This window comes from Capra hircus, chromosome 8, assembly GCF_001704415.2.
Source record: "Capra hircus breed San Clemente chromosome 8, ASM170441v1, whole genome shotgun sequence".
Classification (NCBI taxonomy): domain Eukaryota; kingdom Metazoa; phylum Chordata; class Mammalia; order Artiodactyla; family Bovidae; genus Capra; species Capra hircus.
The window spans coordinates 84,714,115-84,728,793 of NC_030815.1; the positions used below are offsets into that span (position 1 = coordinate 84,714,115).

At 50.1% G+C, this 14,679-nt stretch overlaps 1 protein-coding gene across 2 annotated transcripts in view; it reads left to right on the top strand.

The window, feature by feature from the left end:
• PHF2 (PHD finger protein 2) overlaps positions 1 to 14,679 on the top strand; it is an 87,644-nt gene that overhangs the window by 48,716 nt on the left and 24,249 nt on the right. For both annotated transcript variants that reach the window (XM_018052505.1, XM_018052504.1), the window contains exons 2-4: positions 1,818 to 1,903; positions 6,780 to 6,894; positions 12,161 to 12,321. In XM_018052505.1, the coding sequence (XP_017907994.1) occupies positions 1,818 to 1,903; positions 6,780 to 6,894; positions 12,161 to 12,321 (362 nt within the window). The remainder of the gene's footprint in view (positions 1 to 1,817; positions 1,904 to 6,779; positions 6,895 to 12,160; positions 12,322 to 14,679) is intronic.

Consider the following 14,679-nt stretch of genomic DNA (forward strand, 5'->3'; position numbering starts at 1 on the left):
AAGCCCTGTGATATGAGAGTGTTCTAATTTCTTTGCATCCTCACCAGTCCTGGCTCTTTTCCCATTTTCTTTTTTTCAACTATAGCCATCCTAGTGAATGTGCAGTTGTATCTCATGGTTTTGATTTGCATTTCAGTGGCATCCAGATGACTAACGATGTAGAGCATGTCTTCATGAGCTTGTTGGCCATTTGTATTTCTTTGGAGAAATTTCTATTTGGGACCTGTGACCATTTTAAAATTGATTTGTCTTTTTTGTTGTTGAGTTGTGAAGTTCTTTATTCATTTCAGTGATAGACCCTTATTAGGATTACGATTTCAGATATTTTCTCTCATTCTGTACAGTGAAAAGCCTTTTCACTTTCTTGATGTCCTTTAATGCAGAAAAGTTCTAAATTTTAATGATGTCCAATTTATCTCTTTTTCCTTTTGTTGCTTGTACTTTTTTTTTTTAACTTTTAGTTACTTTGTCTTTTATTCACAATGTTTGGGCATATTAATTTTACCTTTTTTTAAATGCTATTTTTAAAGCAGCAGAGGAGGTAAGAAAATATCTTTTATTCTTGAAAATATTTTTAGCATGGTCTTCTTTAGTCACTAAGTCATATCCGATTCTTTTGTGACCCCATGGACATAGCCTGCCAGGTTTCTCTGTCCATGAGATTTCCCAGGTGAGAATCCTGGAGTGGACTGCCATTTCCTTCTCGTTGTTGCTTGTACTTTTGATGTCCTGCTGCTGCTGCTGCTGCTGCTGCTGCTAAGTCGCTTCAGTTGTGTCCGACTCTGTGCGACCCCATAGACGGCAGCCCACCAGGCTTCCCCATCCCTGGGATTCTCCAGGCAAGAACACTGGAGTGGGTTGCCATTTTCTTCTCCAGTTCATGAAAGTGAAAAGTGAAAGTGAAGTCACTCAGTTGTGTCCAACTCTTCACGATCCCATGGACTGCAGCCTACCAGGCTCGTCCTATCCATGCCCAAATCCATGGTCATGAAGATTCACCCCTGTGTTTTCTTCTAAGAGTGTTATAGTTTTAGCTCTCATATTTAGATTGTAAACTCCAGTACTTTGGCCACCTCATGCAAAGAGTTGACTCATTGGAAAAGACTCTGATGCTGGGAGGGATTGGGGGCAGGAGGAAAAGGGGACGACAGAGGATGAGATGGCTGGATGGCATCACTGACTCAATGGATGTGAGTTTGAGTGAACTCCGGGAGTTGGTGATGGACAGGGAGGCCTGGTGTGCTGCCATTCATGGGGTCGCAAAGAGTCGGACATGACTGAGTGACTGAACTGAGCTGAACTGAATCCATTTTCAGTTAATTTTGTGTGTGGTGTGAGGTAATTCAGTTTTGCCCTTCTGATGTCTAGTTGTCCTAGCACCATGGTACAGCTCCCTGGGGAAGGTGACTTACAGCAATCCTCTTCATGGTGTCCAGAGGGGCCCTGCCCATGGCTGCAGCCTGTCTATGGTGAAATGATGGGAATGCCTGGGCTCTGAGACACCCCACCTCCCGCCTCCTGCCTCAGCCTCTCTGGACTCTGTGGTGACAGGTGGTGATGGCTCTCTTGGAGGCAAGCCTAAAGTCTGGACAGTCCCCTCTGCCTCTCCTAGTCATACATGGTGAGGCCTTCCTTGGCCCTCTCTCTCCATTTTGAGCCCCCCATCCCACCCCTGTGAGTTACTGTCGCCACACGTACTCTGCCCCAACTGCCCTCATACCACCTTCCCTTTCTCCTGATGTGTTGCCGAGCTTTGCAGGGGAGGCACTTAAGGAGTTGCTGGCTGCTGGTGATAATCTGTTTCTCCTCCATTTCAGCTGTGTTGGAGTAGAAGAGGAGGAGGCCCCAGACATCGACATATACCACTGCCCAAACTGTGAGAAAACCCACGGGAAGTCCACCTGTAAGTATAGCACCATGCTGCTGCCCCTTGGATCTGACTATGGTGGTGAGGTCTCTGCTTGACCTTGATTCCAACCCCAACTGGACCCTACCTTGCTGGAGTCAACTGTCCTGTGTGGTTGCAGCCAGGGGCCTCTGGTGCCTAGGCTGTCTCATTTATTGCCCCTCATAGCCTTAGTGGGCCGGCTATGGCTCCTCCTGATCATCTCCTGCCTGCAGATGCAGCTAGGGCCCCTCATGACCTTTGCAGAGAGCCCACCAGCCTCCAAAGGCCAGGACAGGGGTTGCAAACTCTAGCATTCCCAGTGACCAGGCAACGTGAGATGGGGACATAGACTGGGAGATGTCCAAGGGGCCATCCATCACAACTCTGCCCAGATCTGCCCAGCTGGCCGCTTCTTATCTATGTAGCAGTTTAGGAATGTGCATTACTGGGGACCTGTTCTCCTTCCCATCTCTAGCACTCCTTGCTTGGAATCTCAGGTGATCCCCTTTCTCTATCTTTTTTTCAGCAATGAAAAGCATTTTATTTCCTGTCAGTTCTACATTATTAACAAGTAAGAGTACAGAGAGGACAACTGATAGTTTTTTTCTTTTTTTTAATTGAAGTGTATGGCCAAGGAATTTTGTATTTTTGAAAATTCAAAAGAATTCCTATTCTCACACTACTATTTGTGCACCATAAGGAGTTTATCACCCTCCCCTTCCATGTGGCCCTTTGGGGGTGTGGGGCGGCCCAGGGGGTGCTCTCCAAGGCATGGGCTCATCCAGGGTGGCTCTAAAGGGCCCCACATCAAGGCTGGGAGGCAAGTAAGGCCAGGTCCACATGGGAGAAGAACCATGATCTGCCGGGGCTGGAGCCCTGTAGCCCTGGTGGGGTAACCCAGTGGATCCAGTGGGCATAGAGGTGTGGAGGGAGCCCACCCCCCACCCCCAGCGGTCCTATTCTGTAGGTTGAGGCCAGCCAAGGGAGCCCAACCTAGCCCCTTGGGAAGCTGGGTGAAGAGTGGTCTTGCCTCGCCTCGACCTTTCTTGGGCCTCTCTTTGTGCCTAGCCTGTGCTCCGTCATCACTGAGTGACCGTAGGAGCTGTATTCGTTTGGGCTTTTGTGCCCTACTTTCCAGCACATTGTGGGCATGTGGTAAATGCATGAGAAGAAGACAAGAAGGCCTGGTGGCCGCTGAACTTCCCAGGCGTGAAGGTTCTCAAACTCCTAACTTACCCTCACAACCCTAGAAGTTGGCAGCACTGTTGCTCACCATATGTCTGCCCTAAATTACCTGATCTTCCTGGTAATGGCTCTACAGCAGACGCAGGAGGATGCCTGTGGCCCCGTGGCTTAGTCTATACTTCTAATACCTCATGAGCTTCCAGGAAGCCTTGGAGGCTAGGGTAGATGAACAGGGTGTGCACCCAGGTCTGCACCTCGTGGCCCTGCGAGTGGGATGGGAGACCGATAAGGGCTAGAGCTGGGAGACAGCACCCATACAGACCTGAGTGCCAGGATAGGCACTACCCTGGGGTGTGCTCAGGGAGGGTGGGGGGCCAGGATGCCTCTATAGCACTAGATCAGCAGTGTGAGACTCCAGCCTCGGGGGACCTGACAACCCCTCCCTGAGTGTGTGTGTGCATGTGTGCATTGTGTGTGTGCATGCACATGTGCGTGCATATGTGCCTTATAAATTCTGTGAATCAGACTCCCCTGATGGGCTGTGTGTCCATCAGGGATGAAAGCACAGATTCTAGCAGCTCCCGCCAGTGGGCATTCCTACATTGCCTATCACCCTTCATTTTACATGCGTGTGCCCCGACCAGAGCCTGTCTGTGACACACTGGTTGGTTTTTGCTGCATGAACTCCAGTCACACCTTCTGCAGGAAGGCCCCTCAATGACCCTGTGCCCCCTGGGAACCACCCAAGCCCACGCGCCTGCCTCCTTTCCCTGTCCTGGCCTGGGTGCAGTTTGTGGTGGACACAGTGAGCTGAGGACAGCAGGGAGAGGGCCAGGACAGGATGGAGTTGGGGGATGGAGCACGAGGAATGGATGGAGGCAGGGCACCCAGAGCAAGCTGGACTGAGGCCTCATCCCTTGTGCTTTGCCTTGTCTTTACGAGATCACAGGGTTCCCTCTCCATGCTGTTGCCATCTGTCCCTTGGACTGATTTCGGTTTGTGACTCTCAGGCCCACAGGCTCCCATGAAGGCTCATGGGAGGCAGGTGATATGGCTATTAAAGTTATTTTGAATCCTAGTGTTTCCTCTTGTTGGCTCCATGACTGTTAAAGAGGTTTTGTTGTTCAGTCGCTCATTGGAGTCCGACTCTTTGCGACCCCATAGACTGCAGCACACCAGGTTTCCCTGTCCTTCGCTGTCTCCTGGAGCTTGCTCAAACTCATGTCTATCCAGTCGGTGATGCCATCCAACCATCCATCGTCTGTTGTCCTCTTCTCCTGCCTTCAGTCTTTCCCAGCATCAGGCTCTTTTCTAGTGAGCTGGCTCTTTCATCAGGTGGCCAAAGTACTGGAGCTTCGGCTTCAGCATCAGTCCTTCCAATGAATATTCAGGATTGATTTCCTTTAGAATTTAAGGAAATTTTTAAGAGGTTACTAATTTCTTACTTTCCTTCTCCCTGAGGCAAGCATCGCTGTCGCACCTTTGGGATGGGGCAAGCCACGCTTAGGAGGGTGGGCTGGGCTGTGTTACCAAATGTCTTAGGGATACCTATTGGCCCTGTAACCCAGGGGGGTCTGCTGAGTCTCCGCCAGCTTCCAGCTGTCCCCTGGGTACCTTGTCAGAGGGTGTCTTGGGCCACCCATAGGCAGGGAAGGCTCAGCTTCAGAGCTCAGGAGGGTCTTAGACCCTGGGGAGGGAAGGAGCCCACCAGTCAGGGCTGCAGAGGGGTTCAAGAGTAGCCCTTTGAGCTCAGACCTGCCTCACAGCTTCATCTTTGACTGTTGTCCCAGCATACCTGCTCCAGCCACAGTATCTGGCATATTCCAGGTGCTTGAAGCTGCCCAGTCCTGAGTAAGGGCCCTGGAAGCCCAGACGGCCCAAGACTGCCACTGGCCCCTGGTCAGCAGGGGCCCCAGGCCTGGCTCCTGGCAGGCAGAGGAGGTGCTGCTTCTTTCTTCTGCTGCCCACTGCTGCCCTGCGTGTCTGCTGACTCTGGGCTGTATGCCCCCTCCAAGACTCAGTCACCCCATGTGTCTCCTGGCACAGGGCCCTCCATACTCACGAGGAGCCCAGGAAGCCAGGACCAGCATTAAAGATGAGACACAGCGACACCCAGTAACTTGCCTAGAGTCACACAGCTACAGGATAGGTGGGCAAGATAGATTTGGACTCCTCTCTGGGTCTGGTGGGGCTTCCCTTGTGATTTAGCTGGTAATGAATCTGCCTGCAATGCGGGAGACCTGGGTTTGATCCCTGGGTTGGGAAGATCCCCTGGAGAATGGAAAAGCTACCCACTCCAGTATTCTTGCCTGGAGAATTCCATGGACTATAGTCCATGGGGTTGCAAAGAGTCAGTCATGACTGAGCGACTTTCACTTTCACTGGGTCTGGTGCTGCCACCAGAAGTTCTAGCTCCAGCCCCTCCTGTGTAGGACCTGGCCTGATTTCCATAATATGCACTTGCACTTAGGTCTGGGAGACCAGGCATGATGTATATATCACCTATTTTAGGAAACACTCTCAAGGAACTATGACTTGATGAGACAGGGAAGAAGTGGCAGTTTGGAACAGAGGTCAGCTCAGTCACCCCGCACCCAGTGCCTTCCTCTTCCTGCTTTAGGCAGGTCCCACCCAGGAGCAGTTGTCAGCTCCCTTCATCCCCACAACCACTGAAATGCAGGACTGTAGCCCCCACCTGATCCCTGTCTGTGAAGGACAGACAGTCTGAGGGCCCCGCCAGCTCTCCCTCACCTCCAGTCACATCTCTGCCTGAGGATCATGTTTAAAACCCTGTGAGACAGCCCCCCAGGTTGGGTCTCCATGCCTGGCCCATCTTCACTCACTGCCCTGAGTGGGGCCGAAGGTATCAAGGAAATAGCTTCCTTCCCTCTGGGAGCTCGAAACCCAGTAGGAGCGAATGTTAGTGTGTGTGCACATTTGTCCTTATATCTGTGTGTGTCCTAGTGTGCACGTGCCTGTCCTGGTCCAGTGAGGGCATGTGTGCTTGCACGTGGACGTGCACATGTGTACCTGCGTGAGCATGTGTCTCAGCCCAGGAGGGACAGGTGTGCATTCTCACGTGTAGAAGTCCAAGATGCGTGTGTCCAGTGCCCTGGGAGCAGGTGTGACAATACGATACCCTGAGGATGAGCAGGCAGTGGTAGGCAGGGAGTGGGGAGGGCAGTGGGCATAGACGATGGGGCTGGGCTGCTCTGCCTGTGAGTTGTAGGCTGTCGTGGCAGCAAAGATCCCAGTGGGGAAGGACAGTGGTCTGTGCTATTTGAGGGCAAGTCTGAAGGTAAGACAGGTGAGAGGGGTCCTGAAAAATGAGCCTGCGTGGGAGCTTCTCAGGGGGCGCCTCTGAAGAGTTCTCAGTGGACTAAGTGCTGAGTGAGGTGGGGCTCTAGGAAGCCCCAGCTCTGAGTGCCATCATCTGAGCCAGCAGGTTGGGAAGTATGGGGTAGGAGGTGAAACTGGGGCTGTGACTCAGGATTTGAGAGGTGGGAGTTCCTGACCTTTTGTCAACTCGGGGGTCCTGAGAGGCTAGGGAGGCTGGGTGGGTGGGGGCCAGGGAACCCCAACTTCTTGGCCTCTGAGAGGTCTGAGTCTTGCAGCATTCATGTTGGCTGCCCTCCTGGCTGGGTCTCTGCAGGCATGGGGAGGGGAGGGGTTGCAGGTGACAATCTGCCTCCTGTTTCCCCCACAGTGAAGAAGAAGCGAACCTGGCATAAACATGGCCCCGGGCAGACGCCGGAAGTGAAACCCGTGCAGAACGGCAGCCAGCTCTTCATCAAGGAGCTGCGGAGCCGGACCTTTCCCAGGTGAGCAGGCCTTTTCCTCTCTAGCCTGAGGTCTGGATATGCACCCTGCACTGGGGCTCCAGGGCCATGGGCTTCCCTCCAAGGGAAGCAGCAAAGTCCCAGAAACTCCAGGTGCTCCCAGCAGGGGAGCTGATCTCTCCCTTCTCAGCACCTCCCTGAATAGGTGATTGTGACCCTCTTCACAGCCCTGGAGGGAAGAGTCTTATCTCCCCGACCTGGTATGGCCCTTCCCATGGCACATTCCTGAGAGAGAGCCACTGTCCCTACTTTATGGACCAGGAGTGGGGGCTGCTATCCAGCCTGAGACCAACCTTTGGATGTGGCGGGTCCTGGTGTCGTAGCCGTGGGCTTTCCTCTGTGCACATGGCCTGGTGGGGAGTCCCTGGTCCTTCTTAGAGTGCTCCTCCCCCTGTACACCCTTGTCCTTATGAGGGCAGAGGGCAAGATCAGGGTCATGGGAAATCACTCCTGGTGAGGGGGGGCACCCTGACTGTGTGGACGTGTGGTTGTACAGACAGTGGCTGTGAACCATCCTTGGCCCTTCACAGCTGGAAGACAGTTTCTGTTTGTCTGACAAAGTCTCTACTTCTTTTTTTGAAGGATAATTTGATGGACACAGATTCCTAAGTTGGCGGGTTTTCTCTTTTAACATTTTAAATGACTTATTCCATTCTCTACTTGAGTGCATGGTGTCTGGTGAGAAATTCAGCGCAACTCCTTTCCTTGCTCCTCTATGGATAAGGTATTTTTCCTCTCTGGCTTCTTTCTTATTTTCTTTTTCCCCATCTTTATTGAGATGTAATTCATATACCATACAATCCACCCATTTAAAGGGTACAATTCAGTGTATTCACAGCTCTGTGCACCACCACCAGTTAATTTTGGAGGGTTTCTATCACCTCAAAAATAAATTTATGATCCACATTCCTCCTAGAAGTCCTGCCACTAATCATGCTTTCTATCACTGTTCAGTTCAGTTCAGTCGCTCAGTCGGGTCCGACTCTCTGCGACCCCATGAATCGCAGCACGCCAGACCTCCCTGTCCATCACCAACTCCCAGAGTTCACTCAGACTCATGTCCATCGAGTCAGTGATGCCATCCAGCCGTCTCATCCTCTGTCTCCCCTTCTCCTCCTGCCCCCAATCCCTCCCAGCATCAGAGTCAACTCTCTTCATGAGGTGGCCAAAGTACTGGAGTTTCAGCTTTAGCATCATTCTTTCCAAAGAAATCCCAGGGTTGATCTCTTTCAGAATGGACTGGTTGAATCTCCTTGCAGTCCAAGGGACTCTCAAGAGTCTTCTCCAACACCACAGTTCAAAAGCATCAATTCTTCAGCGCTCAGCCTTCTTCACAGTCCAACTCTCACATCCATACATGACTACTGGAAAAACCATAGCCTTGGCTAGACGGACCTTAGTCGGCAAAGTAATGTCTCTGCTTTTGAATATGCTATCTAGGTTGGTCATAACTTTTCTTCCAAGGAGTAAGTGTAGATTTGCCTATTATGAACATTTCATCTAAAAGAAATTATATAATATGTTGCCCTTGTGACTGGCTTATTTTACTTAGCATAATTCTCAAGGTCCATCCAGGGTGTATCAAGTGTCAGTGCTTCATTGCTTTTTTATGGCTGAGTAATATTCCTTTTGGGTAGACTGCATTTTTATTCATTCGTCAGCTGATAGAAATTTGAGTCATTTCTGATTTTTGACTACTGTGAAGAATTCTACCATAAATGTTCTTGTAAAATACTTTGTTTGAACATATATTTTCATTTTCTTTAGGGGTAACAATATATAATTGTTTGAAGGATTGCCAGACTATTTTCTTTTTTTTAAATTAATTAATTTTTTAAATTGAAGGATAATTGTTTTTCAGAACTGTGTTGGTTCCTGCCAAACATCAACATGAATTAGCCATAGATATGCATATGTTCCCTCCCTCTTGAACCTCCCTCCTACCTTCCTCCCTATCCCACCCCTCTAGGGGTTATAAGCCCTGGTTTGAATTCCCTCAGCCATACAGCAAATTCCCACACCACTTTCCATTCCCACCAGCAGGGTCTGAGGGTTTTAGTTCTCTGTGTCCTCACTAGAATTTGCTATCATCTGACTTTTTGAGTTGCTTCCTTTGCGGCTCAGCTGGTAAAGAATCTGCCTGCACTGTGGGGGACCTGGGTTCAATCCCTGGGTTGGGAAGATCCCCTGGAGAAGGGAAAGGCTCCCCATTCCAGTATTCTGGCCTGGAGGATTCCATGGACTGTATTGTCCATGGGGTTGCAAAGAGTTGGACACAACTGAGTGACTTTCAGTTTCATGGTGATTCTATCTATCTATCCTTGCAGGTGTGAAGTGGTCTCTCACTGTGGTTTAATTTGAATATCCCTGATGACTAGTGATGTTGAGAACATGAACCTTTTCATGTTCTTGTTGGCTATTTATCATTTGCCCATTGAAAGTTGTTTTTGTCTTTTTGAGTTGTAAGAGTTCTTTGTGTATTTTAGATACAAACTCCTTATCGGATATATGATGTACAAATCCTTTCTCCAATTTTGTGGGTTGTCTTTTCACTTTTTTGGTGTCTTTTGAAGGATCAGTTTTCCATTATTTCTTGAATCCCATTCCTTCCTTCAATATTTGGTTTCCTCCTTGTTGAGTTATATCCTTTAATAGTTCTTTCAAAAAAGCTCTATAAAAATATTTACTGTGTCTGAAAATATTTTTATTTCATCTTTATTTTTACATGATTCTAATTTTCTAAAATGGATCTAAAATTCTGGTTATAAGTTATTTTCCTTTAACTCTGGAGATATTATAATATTGTATTTCTTTCGACATTTCTTGTTACTGATATCAGCCTAGTTGCTGGAGTTTTTGTTTTGTTTCATTTTCATTTTTGGTGAATAATCTGTTTTTCTGTCTGGAAACTTTTGAGATTTTTTCCCCCCAATATATCATAAGTATACCGTGATGCTTCTAATGTGCATTTGCTTTTATTTATCCTTCTCAGGACTCAGTAAGCACTTTTAATTAGAGGTATCATATTTTATCTAAGTTCTGAAACATGTTCTGTTTTCTGTTTATTAAATTTTACATTATTACTTTTTGAAATCTTTTTTTTTAAATCAAATTCAATGTTGTTTAGCCAGCTACCATTTAATGTATCTGCTGAGTTGTAAAAATTTCAATCATCATATTTTTCTTTTCTATAATTCCTATTCCTTTCCATTGTTGCCTGTTCTTTCCCCTCCTTCTCTGTTCTTTGCTTTATCTTCTCTTTATCCCTTTGAATGGGTTTAATGTATTTGTCTTAAAATCCCCTTTATGATTATCCTATTATCCTCAGTTCTTGGGCTGTACTTCTCTGGGCAGATGAGGCTGCTGGCCCTTCCTCCTGGGGGTTTACCTCCTCGTGTGATGCACGATCTTCAGAGGGCAAGATTCCCATGCCAGCCAGTCTGCGGGGCTCTGAGGTGTCCCCACACGATGGTTTCATATTTGCCTCTTGCTGGGCCCTCATGGGTTTGTAGTTCCAGACCCAATCCTTTGGGTATTGTGTGAATCCAGAACTCTCACTAGTGACTGGAAAAGAGCCTGGGATTCCAGCTTGTCAAGGGCAGCCTTCTACCTCCCGCTGCCTTGTGGCCTCCACGGCTGAGTCTGCTGTCCCAGTGCTCCCAGAGCTTCTCACAGCAGTTGCCCAGCACAGTCCTCCTCCTTCCTCACCCTCCGCTCACTCCTTCTGGTTTATCCCTAACACTCTGCCCAAACCCCAGAATCACTCTTCAGTCCTCACTTAACTGGCCCTTGTTAACACATGGCAGTGGTGCGGGCCCCGCTCCTGGAGTCATTTCCCCCGTGGAGGCTGTGACACCGTGCTGTGCTGCCTGTCCTTCGTGCCGGGTCTCCCCTGCTCACGGCTCTTCCTGAGGGCTTCTGGGAACTCCGCTCGCTCCCCCCTGTCTGTTTCTCTGGCCTCATAGATTGTCCCTTGGCCAGCGGTTCCTCAGCTTCTTTCTCCAGCCACTAGTGCTTCTGAGCTCCTGACCTGTCTGGAGTGCACCTGCATCCACTGGCCAGTCCCAACAAGTGTGTCCCTCCTCAGTTCTAAGTCTGCTCTGACCCCACTCCTGCCCCAGTCCCTTGATCACAGTGACCAGTCCCTCGGCTGCTCACCTTCGCCCGCACATCATCTGATTCTTGAGTCCGCCACCTCCCGTTCACTGTCACCTTCTGGTCCAGGCGCGGCATGCTGAGCTTCCTCCTCCGTGGTCACCTGCCCCACCCTGGTTCTGCTGCTGCCACTGTACGTCTGCAGAGCAGCCAGATGAACCTCTGACTGTCACTGCCCTGCTCAAGCTATTCAGTAGCTCCCCGGTGCTCTTGGCATGAGGTGGCCTGGCCCACCACTGACTTGGGTGCTTCCCTCTGCCCCCCTGCCCCAACCACCCAGGTTCTCATTCCTCACACTTGTCGCATTTTCCTCTCCCCAAGGCCTTTGCTAGTACATACTTTCTATTCGGAGCCCTGCGCCTCTCACTCCCATTCCCCCAGGCTTTAGCAGGCCCAGTCTGATCCTGCTTCCTGCTCTCTCCTCTGTAGCACTGCTCTCAGCTGTGGGTTAATGGCATTGCATGCTCATCTGATGAAAACCCCTCTCCAGCATCAGCACACAGGGGTCTTTGCAGCTGGGCAGGTCCCTGGCGCCCAGGGTGGCATCCAGCACACAGGAGATAGGAGAGCTGCTGACCACAGCAACCCAGCCAGCCCTGGGTCCTGTGCTTAGCTTGTCCAGGGGGTAGGTTCTCTGTGAAAACCAGTTTATCTCCATTAGCTGTGCCCTTAGGATCTAACCCCTGTGCAGCGGTCTGACCTCTGAGCATTCAAGAAGAGTACTGTTGAATGAGGGGTGAGTGGAGAGCAGGGAGGTCGAGGAGGGATCTTGCTCACACCTCTTGAGCCTTGCTCTGTCATAGTAAGAAGGACAGGTGTGCTGTCCCCGTTCTCCACTTGCCACGGCCCTGGACTCCTGGACCTCGAGGGTCTTGTGATGAGTGTGTGTGTGGGACTCTGCCATGTCTATGCTGTAGCTGCCCTGTGACCACTGAGTGAGGCGCTGCAGCAGGTCCTCCTTCTGGGGCGTGGGGGCAGGGGTGGTATGGCTGGAGCTCAGGCTCCATGTCTCCAGCCCTGAGGCCCTGTCCAGGCCTGTCATGGAGGCTGGGATCTGGGCTTGACGTGACCTCCAACTTGTACTTCCCTGCAGTGCAGAAGATGTGGTAGCCCGCGTGTCGGGCAGCCAGCTCACACTGGGCTACATGGAAGAGCATGGCTTCACCGAGCCCATCCTTGTCCCCAAGAAAGATGGGCTGGGCCTGGCAGTCCCAGCCCCCACCTTCTACGTCAGTGACGTCGAGAACTATGTGGGTAAGTGTCCTCTCCTGCAAGTGAGTTACGGGTTCCCTGAGCCAGGAGTCCCTGTATACACTGTGAGCTGGTATGACTCTGGGCCCCCTCCCACGCTCATTATGGGTGCTCTTCTTAGAATGAGGCCCCATGCCCCAGCAAATGATGTGTGACCCAGGCCTCCTCCCTTCTCAGTTACTGTGCCCAGAATGGAGGCTGCACGGCATCCCCTGGCTTCTGCCAGCTTTAGGTTTCGTTATTGTTGGGCGCTAATGATAGGCGTGCCTGGGAGGGCCTCGACTGTGTGGTCCTCTGTCCCTGAGCATTGTGCCATGTCCTCCCCAGCTGACCTCCCTTGTTTGCCCCAGACATGCCTTCCCATGGCCCAGGGCTTCCTGTCCTTCTGGACCCCTTTGGGTTCTTGCTGGTACTTTCGGTGCCCTGTCTTGTGTTCCCCACAGCTTTCAGTGCTGTGGACACACTTGATCAGGATACCTCTGGGTGGAGCAGGTGCTTGTACATGCCGGCATCATCGGGCACAGAGAGGCCAGATGTAGCCCCTCTCCACGTAGCCCAACATCATCTGGCACAGAGAGGCCAGCACGTGCTTGCAGTGACCTTGCTGGTGGCCACACTGCCCTGGCTCTGAGGCTCTCATGGTTGCCAGGGCTTGGGGTGGTCACAGGGATGCCTGGGTGACCAGTGCGGAAAGGGGAGAGGAAAGACCCTGAAAAGGCAAGTGCCCTGGCCCGCTCTGGCCACATACCAGACGGGAGGGTACAGGTACTTGAGGCCCTCAGACAAGTGGTTCAGTCTATGAGCTCTTGACCCTCTGCATCCCTAATGCTGTGAGTTGGGGGTAGGGGGCAGATGGGTATGAGAATTCAGGGAGAGCATCTGTACAAGCCACTCAGGAAGTCAGTGGCATTCTGGAGAATGGGGCTGGGATGGGGAACACCCCTTCTCTGGAGCCCACCAGGGGAGGGCACAAGGATGACCAGCTTGTGGAGGAGAGGAAGAAAGGACTCACATTTTCATTCTGGCAGGGACCGCCATCCAGGGCAGTTTCTGCCATGTCGTAGCACCTATAATAACAGGTAATATTTAGTGAGTGCCTACCAGATGTCAGGCATTTTTGTAAGCTATTTTTACATAGGAGCTAGTGTTGTCCTGCTCACAACTCTGTCCCCAGGCCCCAGGCTCAGCCCTGCCTCGGATGCTGCCTCCCCTGCTGCCCGATCAGCTGTGCCTGCAGGAGTGGGAAGAGGCTTACTGAATAAGGGAGGAGATGGTCCAGAGGTCTAAAGGTCTTTCTTTCACTTCTTGGGTTTTGTTTTTTAATGCAACTTTTCATACACACGCAGAATAAGAGAAGTAAGCAGTGAACCCCTATGTATCCAGTTCTGGTCAGAGAACCCACCAGCTTTGAGGTGTTTATTCATCTCCCCAACTCTGTCCTCCCCCAATTATTTGAAAGCAAATTCCTGATACATAACATGATTTCACTCATGAAGATTCCAGTACACAGCACTAACAGTTTTCAAACATATCTAATCACAGTTCCATCATTTCCCTTTATTACACTAATAATAATTCCTCAAAATCACCTAAGGCTCACCTACATTCTCCCCAGATGCCTCAAAAACACCTTTTTTTTTTTTTGTATTTGGATGTTTGAATCTGAATCCACACAAGACCCTCACACTGCATTTTGGGTCTTATATCCCTTTAGTCTCTTCTGTATCAGCCCCCATCCTTTCCCCATTCCCTTGGTTTGTTGGAGAAATGAGGTTGTTACTCCTGGAGAGTCTTTCATGTTTGTGACTTGGGAAAACCTTATATTGGGGATTTGGTTAACAGCATCCCTGTGGTGTCATTTAACGTGTTCTTCTGTCCCAAGTAGTTCCTGTAACAGGTGGTTAGAGGTTGCTTAGATTTGAGATCATGTTGTCGGCAGGACTCCTTAGGGTAGGGGTGCTGCCACCCACTTCTTTTCAGTGGTCAAGGCAGTGCAGCCTCAACTGTCCACAGAAAGCTCTTCAGCCTTATAGCTCATTGTCTGAGGAGTGGTGAGGACTGTTGCAAAGGAGGAGTTGGCTACTTCTGTCCTTTTCTGTTCTTCTATTGTGAGTCTTCTGTAAAGAACTTTTCCTCATTACTTGGTTATCCAGAATGCTATGTCTGTCATTAAAAAAATTTTCCCTTGAACTTTCCCCATCAGCTATAGAAAATGTAGGATAAATGTTTTTCTTTTTACTTGTCAACCTTCAGAATGTGGAGTTGGTGTCCTAGAAATGCAATTTTTTTGATTAAAAAAAATTTTAAGTGTAAATATGTCCCATGCATTATTTTGGACATATCTACACTAAAAACACCTCC